The sequence below is a fragment of the Felis catus genome, chromosome B2 (assembly GCF_018350175.1).
Source record: "Felis catus isolate Fca126 chromosome B2, F.catus_Fca126_mat1.0, whole genome shotgun sequence".
Lineage (NCBI taxonomy): Eukaryota > Metazoa > Chordata > Mammalia > Carnivora > Felidae > Felis > Felis catus.
In genome coordinates, this window is record NC_058372.1 from 131,897,501 (window position 1) to 131,916,776 (window position 19,276).

The 19,276-nt window shown below is 38.1% G+C and overlaps 1 protein-coding gene across 11 annotated transcripts in view; it reads left to right on the forward strand.

The window, feature by feature from the left end:
- ADGB (androglobin) overlaps window positions 1–19,276 on the forward strand; it is a 162,343-nt gene that overhangs the window by 68,529 nt on the left and 74,538 nt on the right. For all 11 annotated transcript variants that reach the window (XM_045058174.1, XM_006932082.4, XM_045058180.1 and 8 more), the window contains 3 exons: window positions 6,294–6,468; window positions 10,176–10,266; window positions 15,026–15,155. In XM_045058174.1, coding sequence (XP_044914109.1) covers window positions 6,294–6,468; window positions 10,176–10,266; window positions 15,026–15,155 — 396 coding nt within the window. The remainder of the gene's footprint in view (window positions 1–6,293; window positions 6,469–10,175; window positions 10,267–15,025; window positions 15,156–19,276) is intronic.

Sequence of the window (19,276 nt, forward strand, 5' to 3'; positions counted from 1 at the left end):
AAGTTGGAAGTTGGGGCCCTAAACGATCAAAAGACCCTTTTTTTGAGATACAGGTGAGCTGGAACAAAGCAGAGGGAGGGTGCCAAGATGGTGTCTGCAGCCTGCGTTCCTTGAGAGCAGCTCCGTAGTCCACTAGGTGCGTGCCAGACTTGAAGCCTGCCTCAGACGGAAGCTCCAGGACAAGCCAAGAGTCTTCCTTCACAGACAGACTGGGGGTGTGGCTCAATTTGCTGTCTGCACAGTGCACTGAGGGTGGCAGCCTGCCAAGGGCTGTCTCTCCAATTGCCACAGTCCTGTGGAACCCAGGAACGCGAGCTCCCCCTTGCTATGAGAGCCAGGCAATCAGAGGCTTCCTTTGGGTAGCAGCTACAAAAAACTGGAGGGCCAGACGTAAAAACCAGGGCACCGACCCCGTGTGAATCTCCTCTCCAGGAGACACAGTGACTCTGGAGGGCGGCAGAGGAAAAGCATAAAACTTAGTGCTTGCCCTCCATGGTCTCTAGAAAGGATCACAGTCAGTCCCAAGATGTGTGTTTAATTACAAGTCTGCCCCTCAGGCTGCAGCCATGATGGTTAGTTAATAGGCCTCCCCCACAGAAAGACTGAACTTCTGGGTCTGTTGCCTTTTGCTGTGCTCCGGGGAGGGGGCGGGTAGCTGTGATGACTCTTTCTCCATTGGTAACAGTCTGGTGGGATCCACAGGCGTAAGCTCCACTGGCTGCCGGAGCCTGGTGATTAGAGAGGGGTCTCCTAGCAGCAGCTGCAAATTCAGGGCACCAGATGAGAATATGAGCCCCTTTCTGGGTGTCACTGATTGTTCTAGTTCCACGAGGACCAGGAATGCAAGTTCCTCTGGCCTCCAGAGCCAGGAAGTCAGGAGGCCTCCTCTGGGTAGCTGCTGCAAAGATCAGACATCAGAAGCTTATAGAAGCTCCCCTCCAGGAGTACTGGTGTTCTCAATCAGGGCAAAGGGAGAGTGTGAAGCTGGTTCCCCCCCAGGCTCTGTTCTTGGAGAGTGTTCCAGCAGGCACCTACTGTGTGTGTTAAATAAGATGCTGGCCCCTCAGGACGAGGCTTTAATCTAAGCCAGTGAGCCTTTGACTTTAAGTCTGGGTGCAATCAGCTAGACTTTTTATTGGATATGAAAATCACTTTTCTCTTTCCCTTATAAAGGGTAAAGTCCACCAGCTTACTTGCTCTTCTCTCTGTTTAAAACAAACACAATACTGCATTTGGAGCTTATTAAATCTTAACCCTTTGGGGGACCCCTAGACATCTAGCACTTTAGTTCTAGAATTCCGTGTTCTGAAATCACTGCATTTAAAGTTGGAGAAGACTAGATGGTTTAGTAATATAATTATACATAAATGTTCATTGGGTTAGTTACAAACAGCTGGATATTAAAAATTCAATGAAAATTTGGTTGAAGTGTAAATAATCCAATTGGATGCTTATTGCGCTTTACTACACAGTATATTTGTCTTCTAGATGATTTGTCCAAGCAGCATCACTCTTTCATTCTTTTTCTCTCTTTTTTCTTCCACCTCTTCTTCCTCCCCCTCCTTTTCCACCTCCTTTTCCTCCTCCTTCTTTGTCCTTTTTGAACAGACACCATTTATCCATACAAAAATCTGCCGTTTAACAGGGGTAATATTGTCAAGATGACAGGGCATGTAGTGGCAGTTTCTCTGATTTTAATTCAGAGTTAATTAACTTTACTCGTTGCCTAAATCCAAGTGTGTTTCCTTGACCTCCCACAAATTTGAGTCTCTGATTAAGATTTGGGTGGGTCATCTATCTCAGCCCTGATTTTCTTTTAACCTCTTTACATGGCATTGGCCTAGCTGCTGTCCTAAATATTCCAGAGATCAAATGCTCTAATACCATGGACTAAAAAATGACCTGAGCCATGCTTTGTGGACTGCCATGGTCTCACTATGGGAAGTACTTAAACTATTTTTAAAACTATAAAATACAAGAATGGGATGAATACATCACACATGCACACACACACACACACACACACACACAAATCCTACAAAATAATCCATTTGAATTCTTGGCTGTCCCACTGAGAAATTAATATTTAAGCACAAAGTTAGTTTCGAATTTAAAGGACAAAAAAGATCACCTATGTTTGTTGTTAATCCAACAGATTTTATTGATGATCTTTTATGTGCTAAATAATAAGTTAGGTTTTGAGGACCTGTGCTGAGCAAGATAACAAAACTCTCTCATCGCAAAACTCAGAGCCTAATGAAGGAGACAGACACGCCAACAATAGTAATAAAGTTAGAAAACTGGTATAACAGAGATCATAAAAGGTATCTGGAATATGGTAGAAATATAGTGTTCAAACAATGTGTGTTTGATGCGTGACCAAATGAATGAATCAATGAGTGGAAGAATGAATATGGCACACATGGCAGAAACATGTTTCTGTTTAGTGGTTGACTGGGGAAGCCTTCCTAAAGGAAGAAGTGTTTAAGCGATGGCCTTAAAAAGTTAGCTTAATAAATAGGAAAAAAGTGTGCTCAAAGCAGAGGAGGACTTATGTTGGAAAGTCTGGAGGTGAAGGAGAGCTCTCTGGGTTCAGAGTAGTGCTAGAAGTTGAATAGATAGCAAGGGGAAAAGTCTCAGAGGCAGCTTGAGACATGGGAGGGAGTCAGGACATACAAAGTATTATAAATCCTTCTTCTGAGGGATTGAAAATGGTTTAAGGGGTCCAGAGGTTCAGGAACTAACCCAATATCTGTAACAATAATTAAATGAATTGTTTCACCCATCCCCCTACCTACCTCCACTCTGGTGACCGTCAGTTTGTTCTCTGTACTTAAGAGTCTATTTCTTGGGTGAAGTAAGTGATGGGGATTAAGGAGCGCACTTGTGCTGAGCACTGGGTGAACTGTTAAATCACTATATTGTACACCTGAAACTAATATTAAAAAAATGAACTTCAAGGCTATGATGAACTGGTTATATAACCTCACTGTCTCCCTAACTTGCCTGCTGATTCTTTTACATTAGCAGATAGCCTGATCTTGTTCTCCTGGTTAAAATATGAATAGAATGAGACACAATGTTTTAAAGATAAACCAACTAAAATAATTGTATTCTAATGGCACTTTGTTAAATGGAGCACACTGCTAAAAATTATAGCCCCAAAGACAATGAGACCAACATTTAAAATAAAGTCAATACTTTACATTTTTTGAAAGAATTGGTCTAGAATACAAGAAAAAGAAAACTTGGAAAGGAACAGGATGCCATGAATTACTCCACATTATTCCCCATCTTCTTGTTCTTGGATATTCTAAATTGTTTTAATTTTATCTAAATGTAAGATCTGCAAGTTCTAAGAAAGCTACCCACTTGCTCAAACTCCTACTTTTAGAATGTTTGAAGGGTGCCTGGCTGACTCCCTTGGTAGAGCATTTGATTCTTGGTCTTGGGATAATGAACTCCATCTAGCCCCACGCTGGGGGTAGAACTTACTTTAAAAAAATAAATAATAGAAACAAGATGTTTGAAGTGGGAGGGGGCAGAGGAATGAACAAGCCTTATGGGCAAGGAAGTTTCTAATTTAAGTCTACACATAAATTATTAAAAAATGTTTCTTAAGTCCTTACCTAAGGTTTCACCTGAATGAATTTTTACTATTCCAAGTCTCTCTCTGCCTCAAACTCTAATCTAAGAAAATTTGAGATCCTTTAACAAAGTTTCTCAACATCAACTATATAACTATTTTCAATAGCATTACTTACTTACATCATTCAGAAATTTTGGGAGGTGCAAAACAGGTGGGATTACTGTGAGATAAAACAGTTCATGGTGAATCCAGGGATTATGACTCTCACAATTAATTCATAATTGAAAGGAGATATGGGATGTATGTTGGAATTAAAATGAACTATGAGAAATCAGCTTACTTACTTTAAATCAAGCTAGTACTTTTGTGGATTATTCAAATAATACAATAGGTGTTTAACACCATATTTAATTGTTTGACACAAAACCTTACATTTTCAAATGCCTTAAATAATTTTATTTTCCGATGCTCTATGGCTTCAAAAAGAGTAAAGAATCTACACCTTTGGTTGCAGTTATAAGAAGAATTATAAGAGATATGTAGACCAAATTCGCTAAATGTTAAATAGTAAGCTATTTGGAAATGATTCAATTTATAAATACTACTTTGGGCATGGCTTCGATTCTGGAGACAAAGTATAGTACTGTTCTTGGTTACTATATGAAATGACATCAATAAATCATCCCATAAACCCCCATCTCGAGTGTTGGGAAACTTTCAAACTTGGCAGGGCAAAAGTTGTAGAAAAAAGGTTTAGTCTTTAGAATATTTCTGAAAAAAAAACATTTTTAAACCACTCTAAGGCATAATACCAGAGGTTTCTGAATTGTTTTCAAGGAATCACTAACATTCACAAGAGCAATAAAGGGATGTTACAATTCTCTCTGCTTTTTATTAGGCCTCCCCCCCGCCCACCGCTTAAACATTGAATCACTTTCCTCTTTATTTTGCACCTTTAAACACTTTTAAGTGGCTTTTCTGGATTCAATAGTGCACTGATTGTCTCCTTTCAATTATGAATTAATTGTTATAGTCATTAGTTAAGCCCTGGATTCCTGAAGAACTGTTTTATCTGACAGTGACCCCACCTGTTTTGCACCTCCCAGAAGTGGCCATTGAGCTATAGAAAAACAGTGACAAAAGTAAGGCAGGTTCTGGCTGAGGCAATACTTTGCAATAGGCTAATAGTGGGTTTCTGGTCCTAATTTAAATGACAGCTTTATAAATGTACATTTTCCAGCATTGCTTTTTGCATAGAAATCAATGATGCAAAGTCACTAGGAAGAAAAGTAGTTACTGGCAAAACTGACTTAAATGTAGTTATTTTATTTTACTTTAAATGTTTCAACATTTAGACTGTGAATGCCAGAATTTGGCGACAGAATATATTACTTTAACTTTCGCAGACTTTTTGATTTCTTATGGCATATTTCAGCTATCAGTTAGTAACTGAAGTTCTGCTTAAATATGATACTGAATTGTGCCAAAGCAGCGTGGCTTCAGGATATCTGAACAGTCGAATATGGGAAGCATCTTCCCTGACAATGACTTGATTTAGCAGGATTTAGGGCAGCCTCTCTCCTCTGCCCTTCTGTGAAAGGCTCCATTGTCCGCAGAGATCATGGGGATTTCCTGTGGGAGAGCTTCTGTTGGAGGGTGAAGGCATGAGCCATAGACAAGGCACCGGCTTATCACCTCATGGACCTCACACACTACATGTAGTGGATTTTTTCCTTAAAACTATGTAGCCGTTCTGGTGACTAAACAAACAAATAGACAAACAGACACAACCTTCACATATTAAGCACTGTTATTAAAGCTTTAACCTAGAAATTTACCCAAGGGATACAGGAGTGCTGATGCATAGGGGCACTTGTACCCCAATGTTTATAGCAGCACTCTCAACAATAGCCAAATTATGGAAAGAGCCTAAGTGTCCATCAACTGATGAATGGATAAAGAAATTGTGGTTTATATATACAATGGAATACTAGTTGGCAATGAGAAAAAATGAAATATGGCCTTTTGTAGCAACATAGATGGAACTGGAGAGTGTGATGCTAAGTGAAATAAGTCATACAGAGAAAGACAGATACCATATGTTTTCACTCTTATGTGGATCCTGAGAAACTTAACAGAAACCCATGGGGGAGGGGAAGGGAAAAAAAGTTAGAGAGGGAGGAAGGCAAACCATAAGAGACTCTTAAAAACTGAGAATAAACTGAAGGTTGATGGGGGAGTGGGATGGAGGGGGTGGGTGGGTGATGGGCATTGAGGAGGGCACCTGTTGGAATGAGCACTGGGTGTTGTATGGAAACCAATTTGACAATAAATTTTATATTAAAAAAAAAAAAAGCTTTAACTTATAATAGTAATGGTTGATTAATGTTGGGCCAAACTGAGGTGCTGAGATTTTTTTTCAATCTCAGAACATCTTAAACTTTGAGAACTGAAGAGTGGCTTCTAGTTCAAGTCTCTCAAGTCTCTCATTTTGTAAATCAGTAGATAGGGGTCTCTGGGGGGAAAAAAAACATGACAAGAAATGCCAATGGTACTCACATTTATGTTAGGAGGTAGAAATGTGGGTTATTGTTCCTTTATTACTACTTTCTTGTGGTAACAGCATTTTCATAATGACAGAAAGTATTTTTTTATGCATAAGGCAATTGCACGTATCCTTTTAAATGTGCCTTCCACTCTTTAGGCTGATTCTGCCGAGAAGCTGAGAGAATATGGACTTTCCCATATCTGTAGCCATCCTGTGCTGGTGACTAGAACTAGGTCTTGCCCTCTCATAGCACCTCCAAAACCACCTCCCATACCTGCCTGGAAAATCTTTCGTCAAAAAAAGGAAACTGTTATAACAGATGAAGCTCAAGGTATGGGTCATGTTGTCTGGAAATCTTTCTGATTACCATTTCTCTATCTGTAGGTCTAACAGTTGAATTTGTAATGGAATACATCTATCAAGGCAAGCTACCTAAAATTATACCTAAAGCCTACTTTTAATTTTATATCTAAATGTTATGTCTTTAATTTTTTTAGTGTTATTTATTTTTGAGAGGGGGGAGTGAGAGATAGAGAGAGAGAGAGAGAGAGAGAGAGAGAGAGAGAGAGAGAGAGAGGATGAATGGGGGAGGGGCAGAGAGAGAGGGAGACACAGAATCCGAAGCAGGCTCCAGGCTCTGAGCTGTCAGCACAGAGCCCAACGCGGGGCTCGAACTCACAAACTGTGAGATCATGACCTGAGCCAAAGTCAGACACTTAATCCGACTAAGCCACCCAGGTGCCCCTAAATTTTATGTTTTTAAAGGGTTAATTCTCCACATTTCAGAAGCTGAATAGTTTGGTTCACATCTAAACTGACAAGATATATCCAGGCCATTCTTTGGGTGAGGGTATTGTCATTATTGTGATAGAAAATGGTTTGTAGCAAATAATATTTAAAAACTTAGGTAACATATTTAAGCCCCTGGTGTGCAATCACTCTAGAGTGCCCTGTAGAACATAGTCTTTGAATTAACTGATTTATATTTAGAATAGAAACTGACCCTTATTTAGAATATAGGGATAGAACTTCATTCTTGGACTCCCCCTGTGTGAATACTGTCATAAGCCACCATGAATGGTAGTTGTGCTAGAAATAAAGAGGTTCATGTGGGCTCAGGGTGGGGTGGGGGACTGTGCTCACCTAGTTCTTTTTTTTTTAACTTTTTGATCATTTTTTTGAGTTTATATATTTTGAGAGAGCATGAGTGGGGGAGGGGCAGAGAGAGAGGGAGGAAGAGAATACCAGGCAGGCTCTGCAGTGTTAGCACAAAGCCCTACAGGAGACACGATCTCGGAACCGAACTGTGAGATCATGGTCTGATCCCAGATGAAGAGCTGGACATTTAAAAGACAAAGCCGCCTCGGCGTCCCGCCCACCTTGTTCTTATTCTCAGTTTACTTCCAACTTCTTCATAATCTAAATCTCAGTCTTTACTCCTTCAATGTTGTTCTCTCCAAGTCTTCATTCTGATTCCAGTATTTCATAAGTACCAAGTTTGAATGGCAAAAGAAATGAGTGAGAGCATTAAAAGAAACTCAATTCTAAAGCAGATGCATGAGATGGGATTAAAGGAGAATGAAAACTTATGATTTAAAAATTATGGCCTATAGGACGCCTGAGTGGCTCAGTTGGTTAAGGGTACAACTCTTGGTTTTGAAATATACATATATTTTTTGAAATATATATATATATATATTTCAAATATATATATTTGAATATATATTCAAATATTTGAAATATATATATATTTCTTATTCCAAAAAGCCTAAATTGTCTTTGTTCAAAAAAGCTTTCTTTAGTATGTCTTTTGTGTTTGTTTTCTTGATTTTGCACTTTCTCTCTTTGTCTTTGCTAATTGCTCATGATTTTCTAATTGTATTCATCCAGCCACAGTATACCACCTTCCAGAGGTTACTGCATTACAGGCTATGTTCACAGGCCCGTTACCTGAATGCGCAATGAAGGCAAAGCCACCTTGAACATACCTAGAGCCCGTTTACCGGTGGCCTCGCCGTGAAGCTTATAAGTATGCTCTAAGCGGGGCACCTGGCATGATCTCGCATTTTGTGGGTTCCAGTTGGCGTCGGCGTCAGCGTCAGGCTCTGTGCTGGCAGCTCGGAGCCTGGACCCTGCTTCGGATTCTGTGTCTCCCTTTCTCTACCCCTCAGCCACTCATGCTCTGTCTCTCTCTCTCTGTCTCTCTCTCTCAAAAATAAATAAACATTAAAAACCAAACAAACAGTATGCTCTAAGGGTTTGGTCCCGTGCACCAAGGCTTATACCCCTATTGGTGGCACCTGCTGTGGCTTCTGATACCAATGCAAGTGTTGCTGATTCCTCATGGCAGGGGACCAGGGAACCCTATCTTGGTCACAATGCAGTACGGAAGTCTCCGTGGTGCTCAGGATTCTACAACTGCAATGGTCACATGGATTGAAAGACTTACCTGTTCCCTGCCTCCTACTTTCAACCATAATTTACATGTTTTTAGAATATAAATTAACAACTGTAACCATGTAATTTTCCTCGCCTTTGCTTCTTGCCTACATGATACAAGCAGTACAGCTGGTAGCAAAGATTTTCTAGCACAACACGCTCAGTCTTTGCCAGAAAAGAACAAAGACTAAAGAAATATCTGGTTTGGGTGGAAAGAAGAAAAGGTCAGGTTTGTTGTTGTTGTTTGTTTGTTTGTTTACCAAGCCTATCTGCCCCCTCTCTCTCTTGCTTGCTTATTTCAGTCTTTACTTTCTTGGAGCTTCTGCAGTTGACTCTTGGTGCCTGCCAGCTGCTGCATTGGGATACAGGAACTTTGCAATTTCCATTCTTTCCTCCCTCTCTCCCTCCCTCTGTCCTTTCTATCTTCTTTCCTGTTCTCTGTCCTTCTGAACCAAAGATCAGCATGCACATGATGCTTGAGAGAAAATCTTTGCTCTAAAATGCATCGAAGAATAGCTGAATAAAGGGGAAGATATGGAACATACAGGCGTTTTCTGATTTTGATACTGACTGTGGTATAATTCTAGCTGCATGATGGCTTTAGGGTGAACTGGGGAAGAAAATCTAAAATTGGTAGGATTCCAACCTATGGTGTCCCACCTCAAGGCTCACCCCGTAATTGTCTTTCTTCTATCTATTGGGTTTAATATCTAAGGTGAAAAATAATAGGAAATAGAAAGAGAGACAGCAAGACAGCAAGACAGCAAGACAGAGAGAGAGAGAGAGAGAGAGAGAGAGAGAGAGATCATTTGAGAGCTTACCACAGAATAAGCACAGAGAAGTTATGTGCACATTTAGAGTTTCTCTTATTTTTCTCCAGTGGGCATCCTTTCCATTGTAGCAGGAGTTTTATTAAACTAATCATCTCTAATGTTTAATTCCTGTGATCACCATGTTAGTGCTCGAGCTCTGTTCCATATACACTGAGAATTTCTTTTTTTAAAATGTTTATTTATTGGGGCACCTGGGTGGCTCAGTTGGTTGAGCGTCCGACTTGGCTCAGGTCATGATCTCATGGTTTGTGAGTTTGAGCCCCGCGTTGGACTCTGTGCTGACAGCTCGGAGCTTGGAGCCTGCTTTGGATTCTGTGTCTCCTTCTCTCTTTGCTCCTCCCCCACTTGTGCTCTGTCACTCAAAAATAAATAAATGTAAAAAAAAAATTTAATGTTTCTTTATTGATTTTGATGGGGGGGGTGGGGGGGAGAGAATTCCAAGCAAGCCCAGTACTGTCAGCACAGAGACCGATGCAGGGCTCCAACCCACAAACTGTGAGATCATGACCTGAGCCAAAATCGAGATTTGGAAGCTCAATCCACTGAGCCACCCAGGTGCCCCTCCACTGAGAAATGTGGTTTGCTGGGTAGACAGTTAATCTCATCAGCACTGCAGTAGATGTTAAGTTATGCATTTAATTTTAGAAGATTAAAAAACAAAAGTGTATCATACTGAATCAATAATTATCTTTTAGATTTTTTTAGAATCTTCTAGATCTTATAGAACCAATGATAAAGAATCAATAATAGAGAATTTTTCTTTTAGAAACAATAATAAAGAAGCCTGAACAGTTTCTTGAAATTTCAAGTCCGTTTTTGAATTATAGGATGAATCCGTTTACAATTCCAACAGAAACGTAAGTATATCACATTCTTTCCCACAAATACATCTGGTTGACAAATGAAGTGTTTGTGAATTGTCTCACAACTGTGAGACAAATTGTCTGACAATTATGCTTTGGTGACAGTGATTGCAAGAAAACAATAATCTTAGATTCTTTTCCCCACAGTAATAAGTAGCTAAGATAAATTCTGAATCAATTAAAATAAAGCTTTAATATGTCTGGCTTTACAGCCTTGGCTACTGTTTTAGAACAGTGAAGGATTTTGTTGAACCTGAAACATTAGCACTAACAAATGCTTTTGGTTATTATCTGATACTTAAATTGTAAGATCAGATGATTGTCATAGAAACTAGGGAGATGAAGTATGTTACTTTTAGAGGAAGAAACCCTAAATAGAACAGCAAAGAAAATAAAGAAGTAAAAGGAGGAGGAGAAATCCAAATATATTATTATTTGAATATGACAATGAAAGAAAGACTAACATCCTGGATCTAAAATTTCTAATGAGTTCAGATAAGGGAACAGGAATTCAACAAATAGCAATAATGTGAAGAAATAGTGAGTGATATGAGTGGAAGTGATGATTATTACCACTCAAAGTGTGGTAATTTTTTAAGCAGCCATGCATAAATAATACATAGACATATGCATGTGTCAAAGATTACCAAATTTATACTCTGAATTTTGCACATAATTGTACTTCAATTACCCATCAAGAAGTTGTAATACATAAAAATAAATAATAATATGTGAAAAGTTTTTAAAAAATTAAATAGGAATTCTAGGAATTCAATAATTCAAGGAATACAATAATAACCGAAACTAAGAATTCAATGGACGTATTTCATCAGAGATTAGATGCAGCTAAAAAAGACAGTTAGCAAAATGGAAAATAGATCAGAGATAATGTCCAGACTGAAGCACAAAGACAAGAAAGAAAGAAAGAAAGAAAGAAAGAAAGAAAGAAAGAAAGAAAGAAAGAAAAATGTATAGTAAAAACAAATGGAACAAGTTGAAAAGGACCAACATACTTCCAAGTGGGTCTCAGAAATAGAGGATAGAGCGATGGGAGAATAGTCAAAAACTAAAAATATAATGGCAAAATATCCCAAAAGTAAAAAAAAAAACAAAACCCTCAAGTCAAGATTCAGGAAGTTCTGAAATCCAGCAAGTAAACACAAAGAAAAGTGCAGCTGGACCCAATCCCAGTGAAACCGAAGACAAATCAGATACAGTGACCTGCAGACAGTGAAAGAAATGCTGCCTCACAAATCAACATGGATGAATGTCACACACACAAAATATTAGACCAAAGAAGCCTGGTGTAAAAAGTACATGGGTTGTTTTCAGGATTCTATTAACGTTCATTATGAGAAGAAAAATCAAAAGCAATCTATGGTGTTGGAAGTCAGGAGAATAGTTTTCTGTGGTGAGCAGGACTGGCCGTGGTGGGAGACCTATCCGGCAGGACTCATGGGGCACTGGCAACAATAATGTCCCTTGATCAGCATAATGGTGATATGGCCGTGCTTGCTTTGAGATTTTCAGCAAGGTTTGCATTTATGATTTGCTCCTTGTTTGAATGTATTTTTAACTTAAATAAAACTTTAGTGAACATTTTGAATGGCTTGTATTATCGGTCACACAGTGGCCATTAGACGTAGGTTAGCCTTCTTTGGACGTATTAAAATCCATGACCGGAATGTAAGCGGATGAAGTAAAGCAGTCAAAATTGAGATCAGAAGGCAGTTTGTTGTATGGTTTTACTTTCAGAGCCAGTCAATTTACATTTTATGAACTCTATAAGTTGAAAATGTTAGAGATATTCTTCCAATCGTTTCCTTTTAAGGCTCCTGTCAACTCTATGCATCAACAATTGAGCACTGAGAGGGGGTTAGGAGGGACCCCTAGGCAGCCCTAACACAGGACAGTCATTGGCAGTCAGCAATGTCAAGCCTTGAAAGACGGCTCTATAAACCAAAAAGACAGTGTGCTGCTACTTTAATTTAAAAAATTTGTTACTGTTACGAATTTATAAATCTAGTTTTAACTTTTAATAAAATTTTGTTATACATAAATCTATTAATTTCCACTAAAGTTTTAAATAAATTTAGTTTTCTGAATTTATTTATACATTAAATTTTTTTTAAGTTTATTTATTTTGAGAGAGAGAGAAAGCAAGGGAGGGGCAGAGAGAGAGGGAGAGAGAGAGAATCCTCCATTTAGCTCAGAGCCTGATGTGGGGCTTGAACTCACAAACTGTGAGATTATGATCTGAGCTGAATTCAAGAGTTGGATGCTCAACTGAGCCACCTAGGTGCCCCTATTTAAACATTTTAAATGGCATTTACAATATCATTATATTTTGTTATCTCTTTAAGTACTTTAAAAGCCAAAAATCATAGCAAATAAAATCTTGCAAAGTATTTAAATCATTATAAAAGTTCACATAACCAGGGCATCTGAGTAGCTCATTGGGTTAAGCATCCGACTTTGGCTTAGGTCATGATCTCACTGTTGGTGAGTTTGAGCCCCATGTTGGGCTCTGTGCTGACAGCTCAGAGCCTGGAGCCTGCTTCAGATTTGGTGTCTCCCTCTCTCTCTGCCCCTCCCCTGCTTGCACTCTGTCTCTCTAAAATAAACATTAAATTTTTTTTTAAGGTCAAATAATCAAATTCACATATTTTGAGAAACTTAATTTTTCCTATACCTACCATTAGTTTTTATAAACCCAAATTTTCTTATACCTTGTAACATAATCATAAAACTAAAATTAAATATGCTATATAGATTTTAAAGCCTAATTTGTTGCATTATGTAACATGCTAAATTCTTTCATATGCTAGAAATACAAAATAGCACGTATACATAGAATTTTCCTAAACTTAACATAAAAATTTTAGTGCTTCATAATTTTTCTAATTAATTTCATACTTAATATTACCCACTAAGATGATGCTTTTTTCCATTTCAAATCCCTTTTTGCTGTCTCTCAATTGATTGAGGTTTCATACTAACCAGAGATTTTATGGATTTTGAGAGCTGCAGACCACCAGGAGAAATTTCCTCACAATTCAAAATGTCACTCCCAAATTTCTAGAATCTCTGTGCCAGTAGGCACCACATATGGGTTGGTTTCATAACCTGAACTCCCTGAGTTACTCCCTTACTCTATTTTCTTATATTTTCCTTCAGCTTTATTATCTGGTCAAGGTGGACGGAAGTCTACAAACCAAATCTAGGTGACTTTGGCACCTGATTAGATTCAATAATCTATTCACTGTTTGACTCTGTTATGAATTTCCTGGCATATTTATTCAATCTGCCAGAGCCAAAAACAAAGATATGTGAATGACATTTTATCGTACAAGAAAGAAATGTCCCTTGTCCAGCTTTGCTGTGCAGTCAGAGTTCTCAGGTCAATATGAGTGCAAGCCCTTTTTCGGCGAGCCCTTGAGAGCGACTGCGATCACAAGTGCCTTTCCCTGGAACACTACCTCTGTAGCAACATCCCAGAGTTGCCCATTCTTGGCTCCTGGCCAAGTGGAAGCAGCTCAGAGCCTCACAACAAATATGTCTGTGCTACCCTCTAGCGTCAGCTTCAGGTAAATCAGAGATGCTTAGCTTGTGAATTAAGAACTTTCACTAAACATTCGCAAAGAAAAAAAGAAGTTTAGGAAGACTGTATACATGAAATTTAATTTTATCGTTGACAAACACTTAAAGTAAAATATATGTGCTATAACAATGTCTTTTTATTGTGCCTATAAACTTCGAGGTATGACAATGGCGATTCAAGGTCTTATCAGTAATTACTTGAAAGGAAATCCTGTACCCTTGAGTAGCTAGTAAGAGTGCCACAGTTATAAACTCAAGTGCTCAAGACTCACAATTTCTTACTCTGAGCCCTATTTCACTGATACATTACTCTGATGCTGAGTTAAATCAAGTCTAAATGTAAAATTCCTTCGTTCTGATCATCAACATTTAAAGACGACCACCATAGTTTTAAAATAGTGTTCTAGAAAATTTTTACAGCAGTGCGTTGACTGATAGAGATACTTCTTCATAGTACAGAAAGCAAGCCAAGGTTTTTAATATGAAATAAAAATGTGTTATTGGATGCAAATTGATGAGATGATGAAATGAACAAAATCAGAAATTTCTCTGGACTAAACTGCTGTTATTTAATATACAATGCAATGGCATTAAGCCATGAAAGAGAAGGGAATCTTACCATTTATGACAACATGGATGGACCTCGAGGGCATTATGCTAAGTGAAATAAGGCAGTCAGAGAAAGATGAATACCGTATGATCTCACTTACATGTGGAATCTAAAAATTCAAAAACAAAAACAAACACCCAAGATACAGAGAACAGATTGGTGGTTGCCAGAGATAAGGGGTGGCTGACATGGGTAAAGGGGGGGGGGTCAAAATGTACAAAGTTCCAGTTATAAAATAAATAAGTCATGAGATGTAATGTACAGCATGATGACTATAGTTAACAATATGTATTGCATATTTGAAAGCTGCTAAGAGAGTAAATCTCAAGAGTTCTCATTACAAGAAAAAAATGATAACTATGTATGGAGATGGTTGTTAACTAGACATGTGATCATTTTACAATACATATTAATGTAAAATCATCATGTCGTACACCTGAAACTAATATAATGTTATACAGCAATTATGCCTCAATAAAAAATGCAGTTATAACTTTAAGCAAGACATTAAGGTAACAGAGGTTGTTTTTTTTCTTTTATTAGTCATTTTGTACAATATTTTATCAAGAAAGGGGTACCTCCAGGATCTGGTTTATCTTCCCTTACTGAAAATGATGAAACCGTCACCTTTAGCCAGCCAGACTTAATTCAGTTGACAGGAACGGTATCTCAGGTAACTATGTTACTCTTATTATTGGCCCAATTCTTAATTATAAATGTTTTTTTCTTAAATTGTGAAATATGTTATATACCAAACAATGTATAACATGCATCTGAACAGAATAAAGAATACCATGAAAATAAGCTTTCTACATATCTATCATCTAGATTAGAAAATGCCATATTCATAGCAGTCCCCTGCGTGTCTCTTCCAGGTTACATCTCCTCTCTGCCATTCAGAGTTTGTCATTAACCAACCTCATACTCTTCTAATTTTTCCAATTATGTATACGTTTTTAAACAATATAACCTTAGTTTAATTGCTATATAATTTTATCTGAATGGATTCATATTAATTCTTCTGGGACTCCTTTCACTTAACATCAATTCTGAGATTTGTCTCTTGCTGCGTGTCACAGTTCATTCAATTCATTTCACTGGTTGAAGGTATTTAATGGATAACCAACCTACTGTTTTTTTTTAATCTTTCACATTGTTGACGGTTATATTCACTGCTTCATGTTTCTTTTTTTTTTAATTTTTAAGTGTTTTTATTTATTTTTGAGACAGAGAGACAGAGCATGAGCAGGGGAGGGTCAGAGAGAGAGGGAGACACAGAATCTGAAACAGGCTCCAGGCTCTGAGCTGTCAGCACAGGGCCCAATGTGGGGCTCGAACTCACGGACAGTGAGATCATGACCTGAGCTGAAGTTGGACGCTCAACCGACTGAGCCACCCAGGCGCCCCGCTTCATGTTTCTTACTATTGTAAGCAGTAATACCATGACTATTCTTTGCTGTCCCTGTATGCATGTGTAAGAGTTTCCTTAGTTCCAGGGTTTGTAATCTTTTATGGACAATGGGTCCCTTTGCCAATTTTTTTAAAACTTTAACACACAATGACAACAATTTATCTGTGTCTGCGTATTAGTTGACTATTGACGATAGGGAATAGTGGAAAGCAAAACAGCTGTGTGTGTTAGCACTGTGAGGACATACAACTTTGCTGTCTGGGGGTGGAATGACTGCTAAGTGCCTGCTAAGTATAGTATGATTGGGCAGCTACAGGTCATGAGAGTATCCATAGAGAGTAAGATGTAGCCACTTGAAACCTGACAATGGGCCTCATAACTGTGTAATTTCAGAGTACTGATCAACACATGTGACATTTTAGGATATTTGCAATTCTTTTTTTTTTTTATATTTGCAATTCTAATGATACGTAGGGTACTGTGATTTCTTTTGTGTGTAAAGTCACAATTATTGTTAACCACATTGTGGCTACTCACCTGCATTGATAAATTGATAATGGAGGAAACTGCTGAACTTGGGTTAAAGATGAATTTTTTCAACCATCCATGTTCACGGATTCCTGAAATCTTAACAATGAGTCCCAAAGGACACTAGGCTGGGAATCCCTGCTCCAGGATGTGAATCTGGCAGTATAATTGTTGGGTCATAGGGCATTTACCCATTTAACATCACAACAAAATGCCCAACAATTTTCCAATACAGGTGTATCAATATCCACTTCTGTCAGCCCTGGATAAGAATTTTCTTCACACCACATCCTGGCCAACACTTAACAGTGTCTGATATTTCAACTTCTGCCAGTGTGGTGGCTGTAAAAAGGTAGTTGTTGTTTAAAAGGTAATACATTAACATGTTAAAAAATAAAAATATAAGGCATACATTAAGAAGTCTTGTTTCCATTCATATACTTCTCCATTTTCACTGCTCTGCCCTCTGTAGGACACTTTCGGTGTTTCTTTGTGCAAATGCAAAGAAACACACAATAATCCATCACCTCCCCTTTTTCTGTTCAAAATTTAACAAACAAAAAAGTTTTTACTGAATATGTACAGGCGAAAATTTCATATCTATACCTAAAGAGTGTCTTTATTCTTAAAATTGCATAATATTTCATTATGTGAATGAATCACAGTTCGTTTCTACCAACCTCTATAGATGGCATAAGATACCTTGTGGGGCAGGCCATTGCATAGAGGTAAACAATTTTTTTAGTATTAGTTGAAAAGCAGACTAACAAATGAGAAATCTCATAAAGAGAATGAATAGATTTTTCACACTTTTAAAGTTTTCCTTTAAGTTTTAATCTATTCCATGCAGTATTTTTAAAAAGTCAAAAAGTACCCAAAACATAAAAATAGCCAACCTGTTTTACTCCTCCTCATTCCTTAGTCTTTCTCTCCAGAGTCAATCACTTTTATTTTATTTGTGTTTCTTCTGGTGTTTATCTCTACATTTCTTTTTTAAAAGTAGTTTTATTTCTTTCTTTCTTGTTTTCTTGTTTTCTTTCTTTCTTTCTTTCTTTATTTCTTTCTTTCTTTATTATTTTTTGAGAGACAGAGAGAGAGACAGAGAGAGAGAGCATGCATCGGGGGAGGGCCAGAGGGAGAGGGAGGGATACAATCTTAAGCAGACTGCATGCTCAGTGCAGAGCCCTACCCAGGGCTCTATCCCACAACTTAGAGATCATGACCTGAGCCAAAATCGAATTGGCCTCTCAGTGGACTGAGCCACCCAGATGCTCCTGTATCTCTACATTTCTAAATAGTAGGCCTTATGAAAGCAGAGAGGATGATTTTATAATACACTGTTTTTCTTTCAGCACTAGTGAAAATTCCTAGCACATGGCAGACACCATTATGTGTTTATTGAATGATGGGATTTTGTTATTTCTTTATCTATCAAGTTAGATATTATCCCTTGTTGTGGAAGATAAGGATACAGTACTGTCTTCACTCACCATCACACACCTCTGCTTTCTTCCCTCTTCCAGGTTGTTTGTTTTTTTTTTTTTTAATTTCAGAAGTCTTTATTGAATTGATATTCTAGTTATTTAAGGATTATTACTGTGGAGGCAAATACAAAAACATTTCTTACATAGATTTTTGTACAAGTTAATTATGGTGTTTTTTCATTTGGTTACTTTTTTTGTTTTCAAGTTTGTGTGTTTGTTTGTTTAGGGAGAGAATGAGTGTGCAGGAGCAGGGGAGGGACAGAGAGAGAGGGACAGAGAGAGAGAATCCCAACCAGCCTCTACACTGTCAGCATGGAGCCTGATGTGGGCCTGAGCCCATGAACCATAAGATTATGTCCTGAACCAAATCAAGAGTCAGACACTTAACCGACTGAGCCACCCAGGCACCCCATCATTTGGTTACTTTTCTGTGACACATTAGTAACCTTCCCAAATAATGAATGAAAGAAAGAAAAGAGAGAAAAGAAAGGAAGGAGGGAAGGAAGGAAGGAAGAAAAGAAAGAAAGAAAGAAAGAAAGAAAGAAAGAAAGAAAGAAAGAAAGAAAGAAAGAAAGAAAGAAAGAAAGAAAGAAAGAAAGGAGGGAGGGAGGAAGAAAGGAAGGAAAAGAAAATCCCTCTAAAGACTATTTGGCACACAAACACATTAGGTTTTCTTTAAGTGCCAGTTATGTTCCTGGAGACACCTCCCCACCCCAGAATCCTTTGCTTTCTTCCTACAGTTCAAATGAATGGAACCTTACACCTGTCATCTTGAGACTTCCTTTTGTCTCTCTGTGATGGATTTCTTGTTTTCTGGAAACTATGTTTCTAGGTTAAAACCTAATTTTGGTGAATTGCATTTTCCAAAACTTCTGGGAAAAGATTTATGAGAATTGGAAATTATGAGAATTGATGTGCTTGCAGTTATCTATAATCCACCCTCCACCTGATTTATATTTTGGTGGGATATAGATTTTAGTTTAGAAATCATTCCTTTAGAATTTTGAAGTTCTCCCTTAATCCCTTTCCTTAATCCCTTGTATTCTACCTTTAAGCATTGGTTTTCTTTTTCTTTTTCTTTTTAACTTAACCGAATGTCCCCTCCCCCCGCCCACACACGCAAAGAAGAATGGTTAACTATGTTAACTGTGTGAGGGGATGAATTTGTAAATTAGGTTGATCTTAGTAGCATTCTACAATGTATTTACAGAAATATAAGCATTGTCCTTGAGAATACACATGACACTGGGATTCTTGATCATTTGTATGTGACTCTCTGCCATCTCAAAGACCATCTTTTCATTCTTGGAATAATTAAACTTTGCAGTGATTGGCCTTGGTATGAGTCTTTTTCATGAACTGTGCTGGGTA